General features: G+C 30.5%; 1 protein-coding gene across 15 annotated transcripts in view; it reads left to right on the top strand.

Annotated features, from left to right (window-relative positions):
- LOC131853076 (coiled-coil domain-containing protein AGAP005037) overlaps nucleotides 1-18,518 on the top strand; it is a 275,367-nt gene that overhangs the window by 134,597 nt on the left and 122,252 nt on the right. For 14 of the 15 annotated variants that reach the window (XR_009357971.1, XR_009357972.1, XM_059203876.1 and 11 more), the window contains 3 exons: nucleotides 2,563-2,708; nucleotides 9,183-9,287; nucleotides 17,375-17,546. Coding sequence is in view for 13 of the 15 variants with exons in the window: in XM_059203876.1 (XP_059059859.1) it covers nucleotides 2,563-2,708; nucleotides 9,183-9,287; nucleotides 17,375-17,546 (423 nt within the window). In the remaining 2 variants the exon portion in view is untranslated. The remainder of the gene's footprint in view (nucleotides 1-2,562; nucleotides 2,709-9,182; nucleotides 9,288-17,374; nucleotides 17,547-18,518) is intronic. The other variant, XM_059203879.1, reaches the window with a different exon arrangement.

Below are 18,518 nucleotides of genomic sequence, written 5' to 3'. Positions count from 1 at the left end.
GGGCGCTGGTTCTACTTCAAAACCGCATCTAACTTCCACTGCTATAAAATAATTTTTTAACCATGTTGTACCATGTTTAACCATGTTTAAGTATTTGAATCGATGTTATTTGGTCACCTTTACTTGCTGCAGGCTCACGAACCATGTTAATCCATAGTTAAAAATATATTCTCAAAAAGTTTCATCCTTTTTTCTAGAGACAAACATACAGTTTTCGTCTGGACACAATTTTACAATAATATTAATGGTAAATATAATGAAGATGTTAAATTCGTTAGCTAAACTAACTTAACTGCGAGTCCTAACCGTAAGTTGGTAACAAGTCTTTGTTATGAAGTAACCCAGTTTTTGCCTTGTTTGCAATTTAATGAGCTGGCTCATTGTTTAATAAGTTCATTTGCAACTTTATAAATGTGTCTTAGTTTAAAATATATAAACTGCATTTAACAAAACCAAATTACTTGTACTTTATGGACAAACTTTCCGCCACCTTTGTAATGCAAAGGTTTAAAAAGATATCTACATACTTGCCGTGTAAAATTAGTGCTTAAAATCATAAATTATTAATGTCTGTACTTATATTCATGTAAAACTATTAAAAAGAAGTGGTGAATATTATCCAATTCGTACTATTAACAGCATCAAAAGTTACTGGAGATAACTGGTTGATGGATAATTTAATTTTATCTAAATGTACTTAACTTCTTCTGAGATAGTGATTTACCCACTTAAATGCAATATTTATTAATCTATTGCCATCAAGAAGTATAAAATAAACACACTTTTCCAATTGATGTGTTTAAGGAAGGTTATAAGCTACTGTCATTTTAAATTTATATAATCGTACATTACATTTAAAAAAATTACAATGATCCGAAACAGTTTTGTCTTTTTGTTATAAGATTCCACGCAAAGATATCTGAAAGAATTCCGATTAAACATTCATAGAATTATTTTAAATTGATTAAATATGATTCAATATAATAATATGTTTCGGAAATCTGAGCAAAATAATTAATGCAATTAATTAATGTTCATATTTGTGAAAACGCCATCTATTAGTCCATTTATAAATTAAGTAATAAGAACTAATGAGGTCTGCTATACTTTAATTGCATTCTGCAATGATAGAACATACAATTAATTTGTAAACTGAAATGCAACAGTTGTAGTAATTAATTTAATAGTAAAGTAATAGATGGCAGCATAGCAGCATATGCACAGATTTTTTTTAATGTTGTCGTTTAATTAGCATCTATAGATGGCATCTACGAAAGTAAACGTGGACGAAGCGTAGGTATAACTAGATATATATTACTAGCTGTACGCGCGACTTCGTCCGTGTACGAAGTAGTAGTAAAATAGTCACCCTGACCGATTAATGAAAAAATATTTAATAATCTAACAATCCAATAAATTCCAAATAAAAATGTTTCATTGTTCTAGGTTCAATTTATATATAGACTCAATAAACAGCCTAAAAATAATTTTCAGGTTTCTAGCTTTGAAAATGACGATACTTCAAAATCTATAATCTTTCATCACCCTTTCAACTATTTTTCAGTTCAGTAGTTTTGATGTGAAAGCGAGACAGATAGACAGACAAACTTACTTTCGCTTTAGTAATATTAGTAAGGATAAAAAAAGCTTACATTAAAATTTGATCATTTTAACAATTAATTTTCAATATTATAAGTCGTATTTTTCCATAACAATATGACGATATTAATGTACTGCGTAATTTAAACAGCTCAGTGCGGTGATCCTAATGAAAACAACCTCGAGACAATTAGTCAGAATGTCAGTCTCGTATCAGAATGGATATAAAATTTAAATTGAGTTATATTAAGCCGCTGTGAACACATATTTTTTGTTGGAGGTCTATTTTTATTTGTAAAACAGTATAGTAATCATTTAATTAAATCTGAATTAGAACATTACAACATTAACAAAGTAAACATTACTTATTTTATTAGTTTTTTATGCGTGATACAGAATCATAGGGTGAAGGGATTGTTAGTAATCGGGAATAGTAACCCCATTGCTAACAATAATATTGTGATAATTTACCACATTAGGACGACTCCTCTAGAATCCATCGTGGTTGATTCTGGTGAAATCGGTGGGCTAACTGACCTAACCTCATGCTCATCCTATAATCCTGCACGTGTGCCTTGCTAGCGTATATTATTACATATTAGTGCAGTCGGGTGCACCATTGCATTAATATCCAATAAAATTACAGAATTATAGTTTACTAATTTAACTTAGTCTTATATATATATCGTTATAGTTAACTTCGTCTGCGTCACACTTACTCGATATTAATAATATATTTCGCCTAATTTGCGTATTATCTTTCTAAATTATAGGTTATGTGTTATTCGGATGTATAGCTATATTACAGTAAAATTACACCAAAATCCGATCAGTAGTTTCCGTGAAAGAGTAACTAACTTCCATTTGTACTCACAAACTTTTGCGTTTATGATATTAGTAAGCTATTTTATATTATTCCTTATTATATATAATAAGTGATAGTTATTTTTACTTTGTCATCAGGCGGACTGTCTGACGGTGAAGCGAGCCGGGGTCCAACGAGAGGCCGTACATCCCGTCGGGAAGACCCTCGTCGCCACACCTTGGCAGGGAACCACCTCTATGTCCATCCCCACCATCCAGGCCAGATTAACTCCATCGAGATGGAGGTAAGTTATACTTGATGTTTTATTCTAATAATTTATGGATAAAGCCAGAACAGAATAGCAAAGATGATAGTTTCATTTCTCCAACTGAAGAGAAGATATTCTTGTTTAAATGTGAAACAGAATCAGAATATTATTTTGAGATAAATAAATATTTTATTATTATTATTATCACTGCTTGTTACCTCACTATACATATGTAATTAAATAGCAACAATAAATAACCCTGGACAATTAACACAGCGCCATCTAGTTCCGTCGTAAGCAGAGCTTGTGTTATGGGTAGGTACTAGACAACTGATATAAATACACAGATACTATTTTGTAAACATATATAGTTACATAATATACATAGAAAACACTCAGACCGATACAAACAATCATATTCATAAATAAAAAATTTTCATCGTGCGAGGAATCGAACCCGTGACCATCGGAAATAAAGCGGTATGCTAAACTGCTAGACCACCGAGGCCGTCATTGTATCTTTATTATGTTTATTGTTATGATTTGTAAATTTACGGGATATTTCATTGCAATGTGATAAATTCGTGATAATATTATTAAATGAACTCCTCATGTATAGTATTATTATCACAGTAAATATTCTATTTAGAATGTAAACTTTAAAAAAATGCCATTTTAAAAACAGTGTTAAACAGTTAAACAATGTCCATCGTTCTCAGTTGAAACATATACCTATATTGTTTACACTGAAACTTTTGCTGAAAAATTGAAAGCGAAATCAGATAATCGATACATATAAATAAATTTGGAGTGTCTGTTCGTAATATTGGAATAATCGTGTTTTACTACAGCCATATGAATATAAATATACACCAAAACATTTTTTACAATTTTTGTCGGTCTTTTTGTTCCGGCTAATCTCTGAAATGGCTGGACCGATTTTGACGGCTTTTTTGGCAGGTAGCTGATGTAATGGGGAGTAACTTAGGCTAGAATTATTTTAGAATTTTTTTTTTATTTTAGAAAAACTTTAACTTTATAAACTCCACGCGGATAAAGTCGCGGGAACAACTAGTTATTAATAAAATTCCTTAATAAGTCTCTTTAAAAGCAGAAAATAAGATACATAAAAGTTTCCTAGAGCTCAAGACTGCAGCGATTAATTTCCTATTTAAAAGTAAGTAAATTGATACCTTCAGGCTCGAACTACTAGAAGCAAGCCATAAAAAAGCAATGTTCAATATCGAATACCTATTGCATTATTTTTTTTTATTTTTAAGACCGTCAGTGCGGAGAATTTAATATTTAAATTCACATTATTTTTATTTATTTTATTCAATACAAAATTTAACTAAATAGATAACGAATTCAATATATAGTTGTCGCGATAGTGCATTTATATTTACAGCGCCATCTATCTATCACTATGCACAATTCTATCTCCGACAGTTTTATAGTTATCAGTTGAAACGCTGTGAAGTACATAAGTGGGACACGATGGCGCTGTAAATCCAGAAATATATACGTGTAACGTCCTGAAACTCGCTACAATATTTTCTAAGGGATTAAGTAAAATACAATTATTAAAAAATTTTAATTTTTAATAAACACTGCATGGATACACAAAGATGAGATTCTATGTATTTGTCTATTAAAATTTCGAAATTCAAAATATTCAAATTTATGAATCTATAATCATTACAACCGTGGAATAGGTACGACACGACACGGAAAGATGAAATTCTATTTTTCTAATAATGTCAATTCGAAATTTAAAAAAATATAAGAAACCAATAATAATTATTTAAATAACAGTTATTCTAAAAATATTAATTTTAATTTTAGTTAATACTGTTGGATACACAAAGATGAGATTCTATTTGACTTTTAAAGATTCGAAATTCAAATTATTAAAATTTATAAATCTATAATCATTACAACCGTGAAAAGTTCGAAATTCTATTTTTCTAATTATATTCTAAATTCTAAATATTTTTCAGAAACCGATAATATGTATATATTATTCGTCTCTGAATAATTAATTACAAACCAATTTGCAATTCAAAGTGCAATCCTATATTTATAATTATCTACTAACTGCATTCTACAGTGTTGATAAATTCGATTACAAAATACTGTTATTTATTGGTACTCCTCAATACCCTTGAATCATACAGCCATTTACGCCTGATTAATAAATGCCATATAACGCCTGACTAAAAATTAATAAGGTCTGTAGATACACGTGTAGAGTTGTAGATTGCGGTTATAAAAAGAATTTATGGACAAGTAGTTTAGACAGCAAATAGACATATATATATAAACACTTCACGTTCATAATATTGGTAGGATGACTTAATAAAGTAATAAATTATAAATGTATTCAACGTTACATTAAGTGCTAAAAATTACCACTATTAATATAAAGCATTCACAATTTTAAATATATAATACTCGTTTAAAATAGGGAAGTTTACTATTCGCATTGACTTTTAATAAAATAAATAAAATAAAGTGCTAACAACATTTTGCCAAGCGCAACGACCCGGCAAAATGCTGCGATAACAAAAAATGGCTGGATGATGAAATAAATTGAGTAATGAAACACTTCTATTCTTTCAGAATTTATTATTTCAATCGTATTTAACCGGGTTCCCTTCAAAGGTTTTATTTACAAACATAGTGTACATTTCTGTTGAAATGTTTACCCAATACGAATTCAAAGCTCCAACAATTGTAAGCAATCACGGGTGATATAAAAAAATAAACCAAACGGAAGCCTACACATTGCTGTAGAACGTTTTCAATTTTATATATTTATGATCGAATATTGATGACTTGCTGTGATTCAACTATGAATAGAGGCAAAGATTTATACATATTCAAATTTCACAGATTGTACAAATAAAATAATAACAAAAGAGACCTTTTATCATCAGCACTCAGCCACATATCATTTCGTGAAGCTTTAAAAACCAGCTACAGCGTTAGAATAATTCGAAAAACCTATATCACGAGCTCTGCTTAGCTTAGGACTAGATGGCGCTGTGTGAATTATCCTGTGTCATTAGTATTATTTAATGTCTTCTGTCATAACTAACAATATGACTTATATGCAGGGAACATCGATAATTTATAATATATAGAGTAATAGCTCCGCCTGCCCTGCAGTGCCACCGGCGTTAAATTTCAATAAACAATATCGCCTATATATTATTGTAATGCATAAGGTATATTACTGTAAAGTTACTTCAAAATCCGTTCAGTAGTTATTGCGTGAAAGAGTAACAAACATCCATACTTACAAACCTTCGCGTTTATAATATTATATATACATATTAGGATTAAGATATAATAGCACCTTATATATTCTTTAGTTTCAACATAACTTAGAAAATTTCAAAGATCAGATCAGAAGAGGATTATAGTCTAAGAAAACATGACATAAAGACTATTCCACATGAAATTGCACACAAACAAGCTTTACAAATATAAAGTAGGGGAACATCAGACATTAATCCTCACGGCTTAGAACAGAAATGGTCGCATGCAATTTCAGAGGATTTTATTTCCGCCAGCGCTTTGGTCGTAGAATATATATACGGGTCCTTTTTTCAAAATACTCAGGCATGAGGATTTTCAAGGTGTTAAAAGGAATTAAGTGTTTAATTTTTCAGAGATACACATAAATTCATTAGCGCGTACATTTTCTTGCTACCAAGTTCTTCATAATTACATACCGTCAAGCAGTTCATACACTTAATTGCCCATGTGATTATATAAAATCTTATGTTTGTGTTTATAACACAAATGTTATAAAGGAAAAAGATTACTTGTTGATACAAATACCCAATTTGAAAGGGCAAAATTTTAATAAATTATTGATTGTTTGAAAATAATTTTCTAAATATACAAATTGCTTTCTAAATGTGTGTGTGTTTTTTTTTAATTTTATTGTTTACTAGCTGATACCCGCAAGATTTTTAGCATAAAACTATACTTACTCTGTACTTCGGGTAAATCTTTTCAGATTATGATGAGTTTTATTTCCTTAACTCGATAAATGATTAGTCCCCCAAATAATGTTCATCTCTATTTCACCCCATTTAATTTTTATATTCACGAGAAGAATGAGTCCGTTATCCTCTTCTGGGTACATGCATCATTAATACATTGTATAATATATCTTATACAAAAAATCAAAAAGACTTCAGCAGTATAAGCGTGAAAGCGTAACAAACAAACTCACGATATTTAAGGTTTATTTGTACTATCATAACACCAAGAATAGTATACCATATCATTTTATTCACTGCAAACTTAGTAGCTTTGCATCCGTTGATGTACTTTAGTCTGAAGTGCATAATCTAGTGCAAACTTCGACATAATCCGCTTAACGCCGACGGCTGCCAAACGAATGCATAAACCAATCACCAGTTTGCACTTCCCTCTTTCTACTTAGAGTGCTTTTTACAAAAAATATTTCCCGAAAATGAGGAATAAATAAAAATACGCCTCAATAAATTCAATAACAAATTCGTTTCATTTTGTAAAGTAAGTAGTAATCTACAACGATTCTTTATTTAAAATATCTAAAATTTGTGAGGCTTCCCCAAACAGTTTTATTTTCTTTATTTATATTTACGCTGTATCTTGAAAGGTTTCCAAACAGAATTTTATGTACTTTATTTATACGTGGTTTCCTTAAATACTCTGTGGGGATTTTCGCCATATATTTTATGGAGGGTGATAGAATATTAAACGTGCTTAGCAAACGATATGCTGTCTTGACGTGCGAAAAAAATGGCACTGTAAAATCAGGTCAATTAGATCGTGGCAAATTCATGAAGACTCGACCATTGTTCCCGGAGGTTCTAGGAAGTAATTAGCTTAACTGAGTAGATTAATTATAACGAAGTATTAATCCAATAGTCACCATTACTTTATAAAGGGTGAAAAATTAGGGTTGTATGTATTTTTAATGTCACATAATAAAAAAATAAAAACGATTGTCAAAAATATGAAAAATACAATTGTGATGAGCCACCCTTAACACTTAGGAGTATAAAAATTAGTTCTAAACCTATTGTCAGACCTACTGAATATACATACGGAGAAGAGTAATTTAACGAGAATTTTATATATTAAATTATGGTGCTCGTCATCGTGAATGCATGGTATTTAATTATATTGGCTGTCAGAGTGACCACGTGAAGTTTGGTCTGATATATTACTAATAATGAGGTCACTAGTCCCTAATACGTATTACTAACGTACAACTTAAAATCAACTTTATGACCGAATTACTGCCAAAATGTCTGCACTTTGATAAAGTATTTCAAACACGAGAACATAGAATAACGTCCTATAACGGCTTAGTCAAGAAAAATAACATTTTTGACAGGTGCTACATAAAGAGCTCGTATCTGCCGTCACTGTGAAAATTTTCAGGAGAAACTACTTGAAAATAGAGGATGCAGGCGAAAATGCTCAAAGCGGCCTGTCAAACTTTGTATACGCTAGTTTAGTTAGTTTTTTTATAAAAATAAACGCTTAGACATACACTCGCTTATGCGTTTTACATGTTATCCAAGGCAACATTTGATGTTTTTTATTTATTATATCTTCTATATTTTAGTTAGAAATGCCTAATTCTGTTTATCTTCGAATCTGTGGTATTTGGTATAGGTAATAATAGTTTACAACTGCTTCTTTGTAAACTTATTTGATTATTGATTTAAATAGGAACTAATTTTTAAGTACAAAAATACATTTGAAAAAATATATGTTACAGACAATCAGAGAAAAGTTCCAATAATACGGGTGTTAGATTTTTTCTCTGTTTTACCTTTCATTAGACTATTTTCTATTAAGTCCTCAACATATAATAGTTTTGCTCATATAATATGTTCCATGTATAGACAAAGATAGTGTGATATATAATAGGTATGCGATATATTATAATAAGAATATAACTAATAACTATTATGTTCTCGTACACCTAGTACAATATTGAAATAACTAAGGAATCAAGTTTTTTAAACTAGTCTTAAAAATCAACGCTTTATAGTGGTTTTTCCAAAATTTGTATATTTTGAATTTATTCAGTATTTTACTTGATGTGCGATATGTAACGCTGGTTAATTCTCTAATGTTATCCTTCATCACAATATCCAGTCTTATTGATAACATTATGTACATATTATATATGTATATATTCCTCGGTGTTTACACATTTACTACCCACGCAAAAATTATGGAACCAAATCTGTCTAAACAATTACGTTACACGACAAAACCGAGATCCAATAACTTGAACAATAATTTAAGATGTCTGTTGCTGATTTTTATTCAAGCATATAATATTCTTATTTTATATTTCATTAATTACTTTTATCTATAATTTATATAAGTACATAATATACATAATGAATCCGCAATTACAAACGAATATTTGTTGTTTTTATTTTATTTTAATTTTGTTTATTTTATTCTTCTGTTTATCTTCAGCAAAATGGTGCGGTCCAGCGACCAACGAACATACCAGAATACGCTGTCGTTACAAAATACAGGGAATCGAAGCACATACGAATATTAGACCCACGGTCAAGAAAGGTATGAGATCATGCATATAGGGATCTCTGGAATCAAATCATTAATATTCTCGAAAAATGTATGTGCTTTGTAATGCTTGTCAAATTAATGTTGCGTTGTAAGATATTAAATTAACATTTGCAAATAACAAAAGACGCCTTACAACTCATTCTCATTCATTAACTCAACGGCTTATACTAATATATTATATTTATACCTTCGTTCATCATCGTAACCGATTGCTGCATGTAGGGACTGGTGTGCTCAGATTACTAGCAATACCTACTAATAATAAGATTACTACCAACAAAATAAATCATTCATGATTTATTTTGTTACTAATCTTATTCAGTATTTTAAGTTACTAAACGAACTAAATCTTACTAATATTATAAACTCGAAATTTTGTGAGTATAGATGGATGGATGTTTGTCACTTTTTCACGCATAAACTGCTCAACGGATTTTGTTGAAACTTTACTGCAATATAGCTTATATATCAGAATAACACATACGATATAAATATCATGCGGGTGAAATCGCGGGCACAGCTAGTGTTTAATATTTCTGACTAAACCGACAAGTTTCTTGCTGATGAATCTACATTCTGAGAATGAGCGGTAGAATACAAAAAAGTCTATTCGAAAGTGCTTGAAATTAAATTTATCTAAAATACATATATTTACTATTGCATTTTGTTCAAATGATAAAAAATGAGATGAATGAAAAGAAGAAAACTTTTATTGTCAATTTAAATAAACTTTAAGATAGGTACTAAGATTAGGTTTTTCTTAAAAAGGAAAGACATGAACAACGTTTTTGTAGTTCTTGGAATGTTAGGAACCAAGCACGAACACTATAGACATGAAACAAGAATTACAATGAATACTAAGCAATTAGAATTTTCATTGAAGATTACAAAATTCATAGTCTTAAACTATTCTTTCTATATCAAACACTAACTTTGAGCACTATTAAATAAACAATCTCCTGCTAAGTAAAAAAAGTAACAAAAAATACCAAGTTTTTTATAGTAATCATGTCGTCTTTATGTATGTATCTATATAGTTGTTTATGTGGTATTCTGATAGAGCAGATCAGACCCAGCGTTTAGGGACCAAATGGTTCATAATACCCGATCACATATTAAATTAAATCGGGCCATGTTTACTTTCAGTGTTTCTTCAGAGTGTTGCAATCTAATTATAATAATATCAATTCATTTAACTCTCTTACATCTGGGAATTTTTGTATACAGTTGTATATCTATATAATATAAATTTGCACATATATTGTATATTAATATACAGCAAATCGCTGTTTTCGACTGTCTATAAGCTCTATAGCTGTCTAAATGCTTAATTCGTCTAAACCATGCTTTGAATTTTGATAAGATTTATTATTATTATCATTATTAGTGGTTACGGGAAATTTATACCATTTGCATAAATGCATATAATCGAAATAAGTTGCTAGTTATGTAGTAACTTTAATATACGTAATTGACTTTTAATCATTTTGCATATAAGTACCTACTACTTAAGTTTTCTGACGATTAGTTTGCATTTTTTGTAAAACATAACCATATACCATTCGACGTAATAGGTATAATCAATTTTCACATAAAATTTCGTTAAGATCCATTTCAACCTTACCATTAACATTACATGTAAATATACCAAAACGTATAGACACATTTTCTGACTTATATGATTAGTAGAAATTTATTGTACAATAATATTAAAAATGCCGGACGAAAATTTTTGTATCATAGTTAAATTTCATCAAACAAAAAATATCCTATTGTATAGTAACACGCGGCAAATATTACAATATAACCAATTTATAATTAAATTCTGAATTTGTATTGAAATCCTTCCTGTGAATATTAGCTCCGAAAATTGTGTTCGGTACTTCTCGTATAATGACTATATATTTGGTAACACGGATTTATCGGCTGAATTAGTATTTAATAGTGAATACGAAATACGACGAAATCGCGTTTATAATGGATATTTAAAACAATAACTAACACTATTTCATGTACGTGTATATATGTAGTCTCGTATATAAAAATTCTCGTGTCACAATGTAAGTTACCATAATCCTCCGAAATTTTATTTGCATATTTCTGAGAATCGGCTGACTATTTTTATACCCCTAAGTGATGAGGGTCCACCTCTAACATTTATTTTATAATTATTTGGACAAATTTATTTTATTTATATTAAAAAATTCATACAATCTCAAAATCTCACCCTTCTAGCATCTTTTTAATACCGATTTTAATTTATATGGGAAAACAGCATTTGCTGGCACAGCTAGTAAATATATAAATCCGTTTTCCTGGATCCGGCTTAAGAGATTGCATTCATCTTTTTAGTAGTTTATAAGACTTTAAAAAGGTTTTAAAGAACAAAAGACTAACAAAATTTAAGACAATAAAAAAATCAGATATATATCTATAATTGAGATAGATTTTTGCGTGTTTGACAGTTTGAGCATTCACTAATTCTATATATATTTATGATTTTGCGATTTTTCCAATGTCTCATATTTTAAATTTATTACTGACAGTTGAATTTCATTGATTAAATTGGATATGCAATATGAAAGTACATACATTAATACTACCAATATTTTATTTTGGTTGACTAAAAATTAATTTTCATCTTTTAAAGGATATAAATATATACGAATGAATAAAAAAGAAGTTTCTAATATTCCTGAAGTATGCAAATGATTGTTTTTCAGAAAAATATATAAAATATATTTGGAAATTGTTTGCTTGAGATGTGCTTTGCGTGTTCACATGAAGTCGTTCAAAAGCGTCCTTCAGTCGTGTTTCCAACATACTTTGGTGTTCAGAACTCCAAAGGAGACTGTAGTATAAGTAGGTTGTGTGTAATAAAGTTCTATAAATGATTCAAACAAAACTTACTTAGCGTCTAGTCAGGCCGTTAACATGACTATTATGGGATTCTACAAATTGCTTTATATACCTACATATAATGCAGTTATATCTAGTAATACATATGTGTAATAGGGTCAATCTTTTGTAACTTCATTACCTCATATTAAATATAACACAATAATAATATAAAATATTAATAAGATATACACACTACAGTACATAATATCATATACTATATATATATATATTAATGTAGGACTATTTAGTAAATAGTTATGAGTGGTGATCCATCTGGACACGTCCGTTCGCGTTTGGGGTCGCGTTTAATGGTTGCCTCGGTAACAAACCTATAGTACACTGTAATATCCTATAGTTGTTACAATTGTTTACCTAGTGGATTGAGGCGACATAGTACCGAATTTTCTAGATAAGGAAAATATTACCGTGGTTCGCTACAGGACTGAGCATAGTGCTTAAATTCTTGTTTATACTAATACCATTAAAACCTTAATACCATTAATCCCTTTATAAATAATTTTACTACATATTTTACAACACTAATTAAGGTTAAAATATGAGTATTAAAAATAATTTATGCGCTGTGCATGTTCTCGTCTAGTTGTAGGTACAAAAGCGTCTTCAGGCGTATCTCCAACATATTTTGTTTCAACAAGTTCAGAACTTTAAAGGAGACAGGAGTAGGGTATATATAATAAAGTTTTATAAATGATTCCAACGAAACTTACAAGAGTTTCAAGTCAAGACGCTAACAGAGCTCGTCGTTGAAGAAGTTCTCATTAATAAGTTCATGTTCCTAGTTCTAAGGAATGGTAACGTAAAAGTTCTATCAAGGACATCATAAGATAACGCAATATTGGTGGCGCTGTTTATGTTTATGACGGTTACGACTTGCCATGAGGTGACACGGTAACGCGATGGCCTCGGTGGTCTAGCGATTTAACACACTGCTTTTCTTACGATTTTCGTGGGTTCGATTCGCACGGTGCAAATTTTTTGTATTCTTGAGTATTATTGTTTATCTCGGTCTGGGTGTTTTCTAGGTATATTTTGTATTTGTCTATTTCAATATGGGACACGACACAGATGATCTCTACTCTCTATAGGGGGGTGAAGGTTGGGGCCTCAGGACGTATCCCTTTGCTTCGACGTCAACCCGGGAACAAGACCCAAGTAATTCGATAAAAGTTTCTTGCTGGGCAGACTGCTAAAACTAAATTAGGCTACGGCAACAGATGAGCCGTATGCTTGTTTGCCACTATTGTAGGATAAGAAAAAAGCTGGGGACTTAACTCGAGCATTGTTTATTTTATACACTTTTTTAATTTTTTTTTTGTGATTTCCATTTTATGTTTTGGTAATTTATTATAGAAACGATACAACGATTGGATCTGATAGGTGGCGCTACTATTCCGGACAGGACGCGGTTTGCCGGGCCCGCTATGCATATAAAGCATATATCAGAGAACAACTAAGAATCAACATGAAGTTTCAAAAGTAGTGGCTGTTCCGACGAACTCACATCTTTGCCCTCATCCACTTTTATAAATCGGCTGACGTATGCACGTGCTTCAAATTCCTTTGAGGGCTCGTTCCGATAGGGGTAATTCGTATTTCTCTTCCGATTTCCTGTCACATTTTATAACATTTCCTGAGCAACATATTTCACGTAAACTTAGTATATTTTATGCTCTAAAATCTAAAAGTCGAAGGAAATGAGCGTATATTGAAAAGGAAATGACTAGTTTTGCCTTTGACAGATTTTTACGGATATTTCATGTTACACTTTTCCACGATTCATTTTACTTTCACAGCTTATTTTATATTCACTATTCAAAATAAAACATGAATATTCAATTCCTAAAAGTAATACAACTCTTACAAAGTATGAAATGGTTTATTTTTTAAATAATCAATGCTTCTGAATTGCTTAATATTTTTCCTATATGTATTGCTCTGTCTTATATTACCGATAAAGTTTCCGCGTGATGAAAAAATATACCATTATTTATTATATAGGTATTCATGTATCCCTCAGGATTAGAATTACTTAATTACGGTACTGTAATCCTCTTAAGTAAAGGCTTTTCAAACTAAGGATGTTTAGTATAAAGTACTGGTGTAGTTACTTTCTGCTTAGTTCTAAAACCCTGGCCACTAATCCAAAAACTGTTAAAACCAGCACGCGCAGGTTGCTTTAGTTGAATGAAATGTTCTATTTCTGTAATACGTCTTATCATAAGAGCGCTGTGGACTAGTTGTTATTAATTCGAATTAGTCTCACTAAAATGAAAATTTAATAATGTGAATGTGAGTTTAATTCTAGGCAATTATATAAAAAAGAGATAGAATGCCGATAACACTTTAATAAAAATCGTTAGTAGGCTGTATCACGGTGGAGAAAACATTAGTTGGAGTTTTGAAGTTTCATTAAAAAGTAAGTGACGTTTGATAGACATTGTACTTATAACTTTAAACCAATTTCAGTTCTTGTTCAAGATTTGTTTTAATAGGTAACTTTAGTTTGTACAGTACTCACTAGGTGACGTCCACAACTCAGGCTTAACTTATTCTAGCTTGTAATAAACTCCCTTAGAATTTTTAAATTCACAGGTTACAACGTTTAAAATTATATAATATATTTATTAATTATTCACTATAATCAACAAACATTTCCAACAATTACATCAATTTTAATTGGCATTAGTAATCTATATACAAGCTTGAATAGCACGGATCACAGAATATTTGCTTGCTATAACAACCGTTGTATCTCTCATGCGTTATTATTACTGAGCAATGGCAACGAGAAATACAATTTCCGAATGAACATCGGTAGGACGCAGACCTGTGGGTATCCATATTTCTGCCAATTATACCTAGAATGGTATCTGGGATAGCCTGTTGCTTGGCTTAATCAAAAACTCGGTATGTTGAACGAGAAATACATTTTGGGTGCAAATATCTGTAGTGTGCTTGTATCCGTATTTCTGCCAATTATATATACGGTAGGATATCATTTTGCTATTAATCCAAACCTGAATGTTAAATATAATTTTATCCTTCAACCATTATAATGACATAGTTATCATACCAGTGACATAATACATAAGGTGTTAAGTCCGCAATATGCTACTTATTTGTGTATTTGTGCGTGAAAAATTTTAATAAATAAATAAAATAATGTATTTTGCGACTTATGTATTATACATAACTTTTTATTTAGGAAGTTTATTCTAAGATATATTAATACTTTAACATATAGGTACATATATTTGAATGAGGTATAAATTGAAAACGTCGTTACAATGTTAAATTAGATTATTTCATATGATAAAGATTTTATATTATATTATATACCAGAAATTTGCATATTGGGTTCATTTCAGATTGTAGGTAAATGAAATATTAATAAGTGTCCAGCGTTTTAGATTTAAAAGTATAATGAATCCGTTTCTTTTAAGCAGCTCGCTATTAATTTTTATAACAACTAATGCTAATATGATAGGTCATTTATGTTTCGTGTGATAAAAGTTTAGTACGTACGCTTATATACTCGCGCATAGGAAAAGTTTAATAGTAGTAGGTTTAGTTACCTATAATTAAATACCCTTCCCCAGCGTGAAGTCACAACGTAAATTTAATTATTACTACATGCAAAATTATTTGACATGTAGAAATTATTAAATTCATAAACAGAGCAGTATAAATTGTTTATGTAAACTGCAGTTTATTAATAGATTTCTAAATTAAATTTATGTTCCGGTAAAAGGATTATTAATGAAATGTAGATTTTATAATAATATGAATTTCTATTTATTTAACTTACATATATACTTAACTTACTGTAGAATAAAAAAAAATACTAAAAAGCTAATTTTACGCTATACGCTGAAAAGTTTCACTCAACGGTTGCTGCAGCGGAGTACTACATTTTCAGTGATTTTCAGTGGACTGAGTAATTAAATATCTAAAAAAAACGATCATAAAATAAACAATGACGTCACCAATTAGAGCGTGTAAACTGATGAAATGAACTAATATATAATAAGTTATACCTAAACTTTTTGGTCACCTCAATTTCATTTTGACAATAGTATACGACAATATAAGGAGAATTAACTAACCACAGAGTAGGTAAGTTTATAAGATCCGACCTGAGATTTATTAGACCGAGGAGTTATTAGACCGAGGACAGATTAGATCATACGTAGCATCAATCTAAGGATTAGACGAACCTTATTAGCTACGTGGCTTCTGGCCTTAAATTTAATATTACACATTAGCTTGGCTCGTATCTTCAGTTCATATTCAATTCATATTCGGCTAAAACATTTTAGTTTGTAATGGAATATGAATCTATAGCTTTCAAATCGTTCAATGATAGCGTGCTAAACGCTTAGACAAATAAATATTCTAAAAAACGATTTGTCAATTTAATGACGTGTACATTTTTTAAAATTTTAAACTCGGTTCGTCTACTATTCTATAACTTATACGAGTATGAATTTACAACTAATTTTTATATGAAATTATATGAAACTATCTGCGCTGGAAATTTTCTAAACTGATTATCTTCACACATGAAGCTTCTTTTGAGTCGAGGGATTACATTGTTTATAGAAAGTTGCTGTACTTTGATTTCATACATCTATTTTATATGTTGTTGGGATATTAGATGATATTAGATCTCAAAGATGGATTATGCTCCAAAGATTTAATTTTGCAATAAATGATGACACTTCAAAAAGTGATTTTATTTTACGCATATTTAAAATTTACCACCGGTTCGATTACATAGTAGGTTTGCACCATTAAATGTAGACTTCCCACAAAGTATCGCAAAAATCTCATTACGACATACCAATATTATTGAGTTAGTCAGTACTTTACTTTTACCTTACTTTTTTGCACACAGTCGATGTGCAGTCTTCTACGTAGATACCGTATATTTCTGCGCAGCTTATAGTATGTACCTCTGTTGAACTGTAAGATATAGCAATGAAATTACAGGGTACGAAGGCATGACATCTTAGTCATACTGTGTTGTGTATATAGGAGAGGATAACCGCTGACCATCAGGAAGGTCGTTAACTAGTTTCTTATACCAATTACATAATAACTATGCCGAGCCCTTGTATACGTAACTGAAGACTTACGATGTTCTTCTTTCACAGCCACCCTTGCCTCGGGGATATCCGCCTCCAACAAACGCCATGCTGTTCGATGATGACCCAGGCATTATGTCGGAGGTGGAAACTGCATCTACGGGGTTCCGTCGTGGCGGAAAACAGAGATCGTCGCTACCGGTAGTGCGGACACCGAGTAAAACTCTCGAAAGACCTTTGGGTAAGTGAACATACCATATATGATGACAATATTTATTTGTAATTTAATGAAATATAAATACTAATTAAAGTAAAGATAAATAAGTATAGGTGACAGTGTAAAAATTATAATGAATGACCTTATCGACGTCGACGAGGTTTTCCATTTCTAAAATGTGTTCTAATTTTGAATAACTTTGTCTTGTTAGTACACAAGCAAAATTTTGTCTCATGTTGTTTTTATTTAAATTATGTTTGCAAATTGCAAGTAGATATTGAAATAAAACATCAAATCAAATGAACAAATATTTATTCGTATAGGACATTTTAGTCGCTTATAAATTTTTGGTATTAATATTTCTGCCTACCGTTCACTACAGTCTATAGATTCAATGATTCAGAAAAACTGGTAAGAATATTTAATGGCTTTCTTAACCTTTTCAAAACTCTAGCTAGTAGCCTGTATCTAAAAAAATACAATACTTTCTAGTGATCGTAACTTTTAGTGCAAAGTTTATCACATTAAAGGCACTAGAGGACACCATATGGTCAGTCCACAGAAGATGATATGCGATCATATCTATCTATTATGGATAAATATGAATGAATGAATATATATTTTCTGGTGTCATTAGTTATTTTTTAACTTAATTTTTATTGAGTACGGTGTCAACCCTGATACCGTTGCGGCTTAAATAAGAAATCGTTAGATATTTTCGTCTGTATGCGAGAGCTGTTTTTAAATGCATCGACGGTTGCCATCACCCTTCAAATTGTGGTTTATTTTTGTGAACCCGATGTTATGACGTCATTGACCGTAAGTAACTCGTCCGTCACTTGCACATTCGGGTTAGGTGGGTATTTACATATAAATAGATTTAACAAGTCAAATAATTAATTATTCCCAAATATTATGCTTACAAATATGAGTATTTTCTAATAAAAAAAATAGTCTTTTCCCAAAACTAACTAAGAAACCTTAAATAAATCCTTT

The sequence above is a fragment of the Achroia grisella genome, unplaced genomic scaffold (assembly GCF_030625045.1).
Source record: "Achroia grisella isolate CSIRO2021 unplaced genomic scaffold, CSIRO_AGI_Agris_v1 utg874, whole genome shotgun sequence".
Taxonomy (NCBI): domain Eukaryota; kingdom Metazoa; phylum Arthropoda; class Insecta; order Lepidoptera; family Pyralidae; genus Achroia; species Achroia grisella.
Note: the sequence above shows the minus strand (reverse complement) of the source record. Positions and strands in the feature narration are given on the sequence as shown.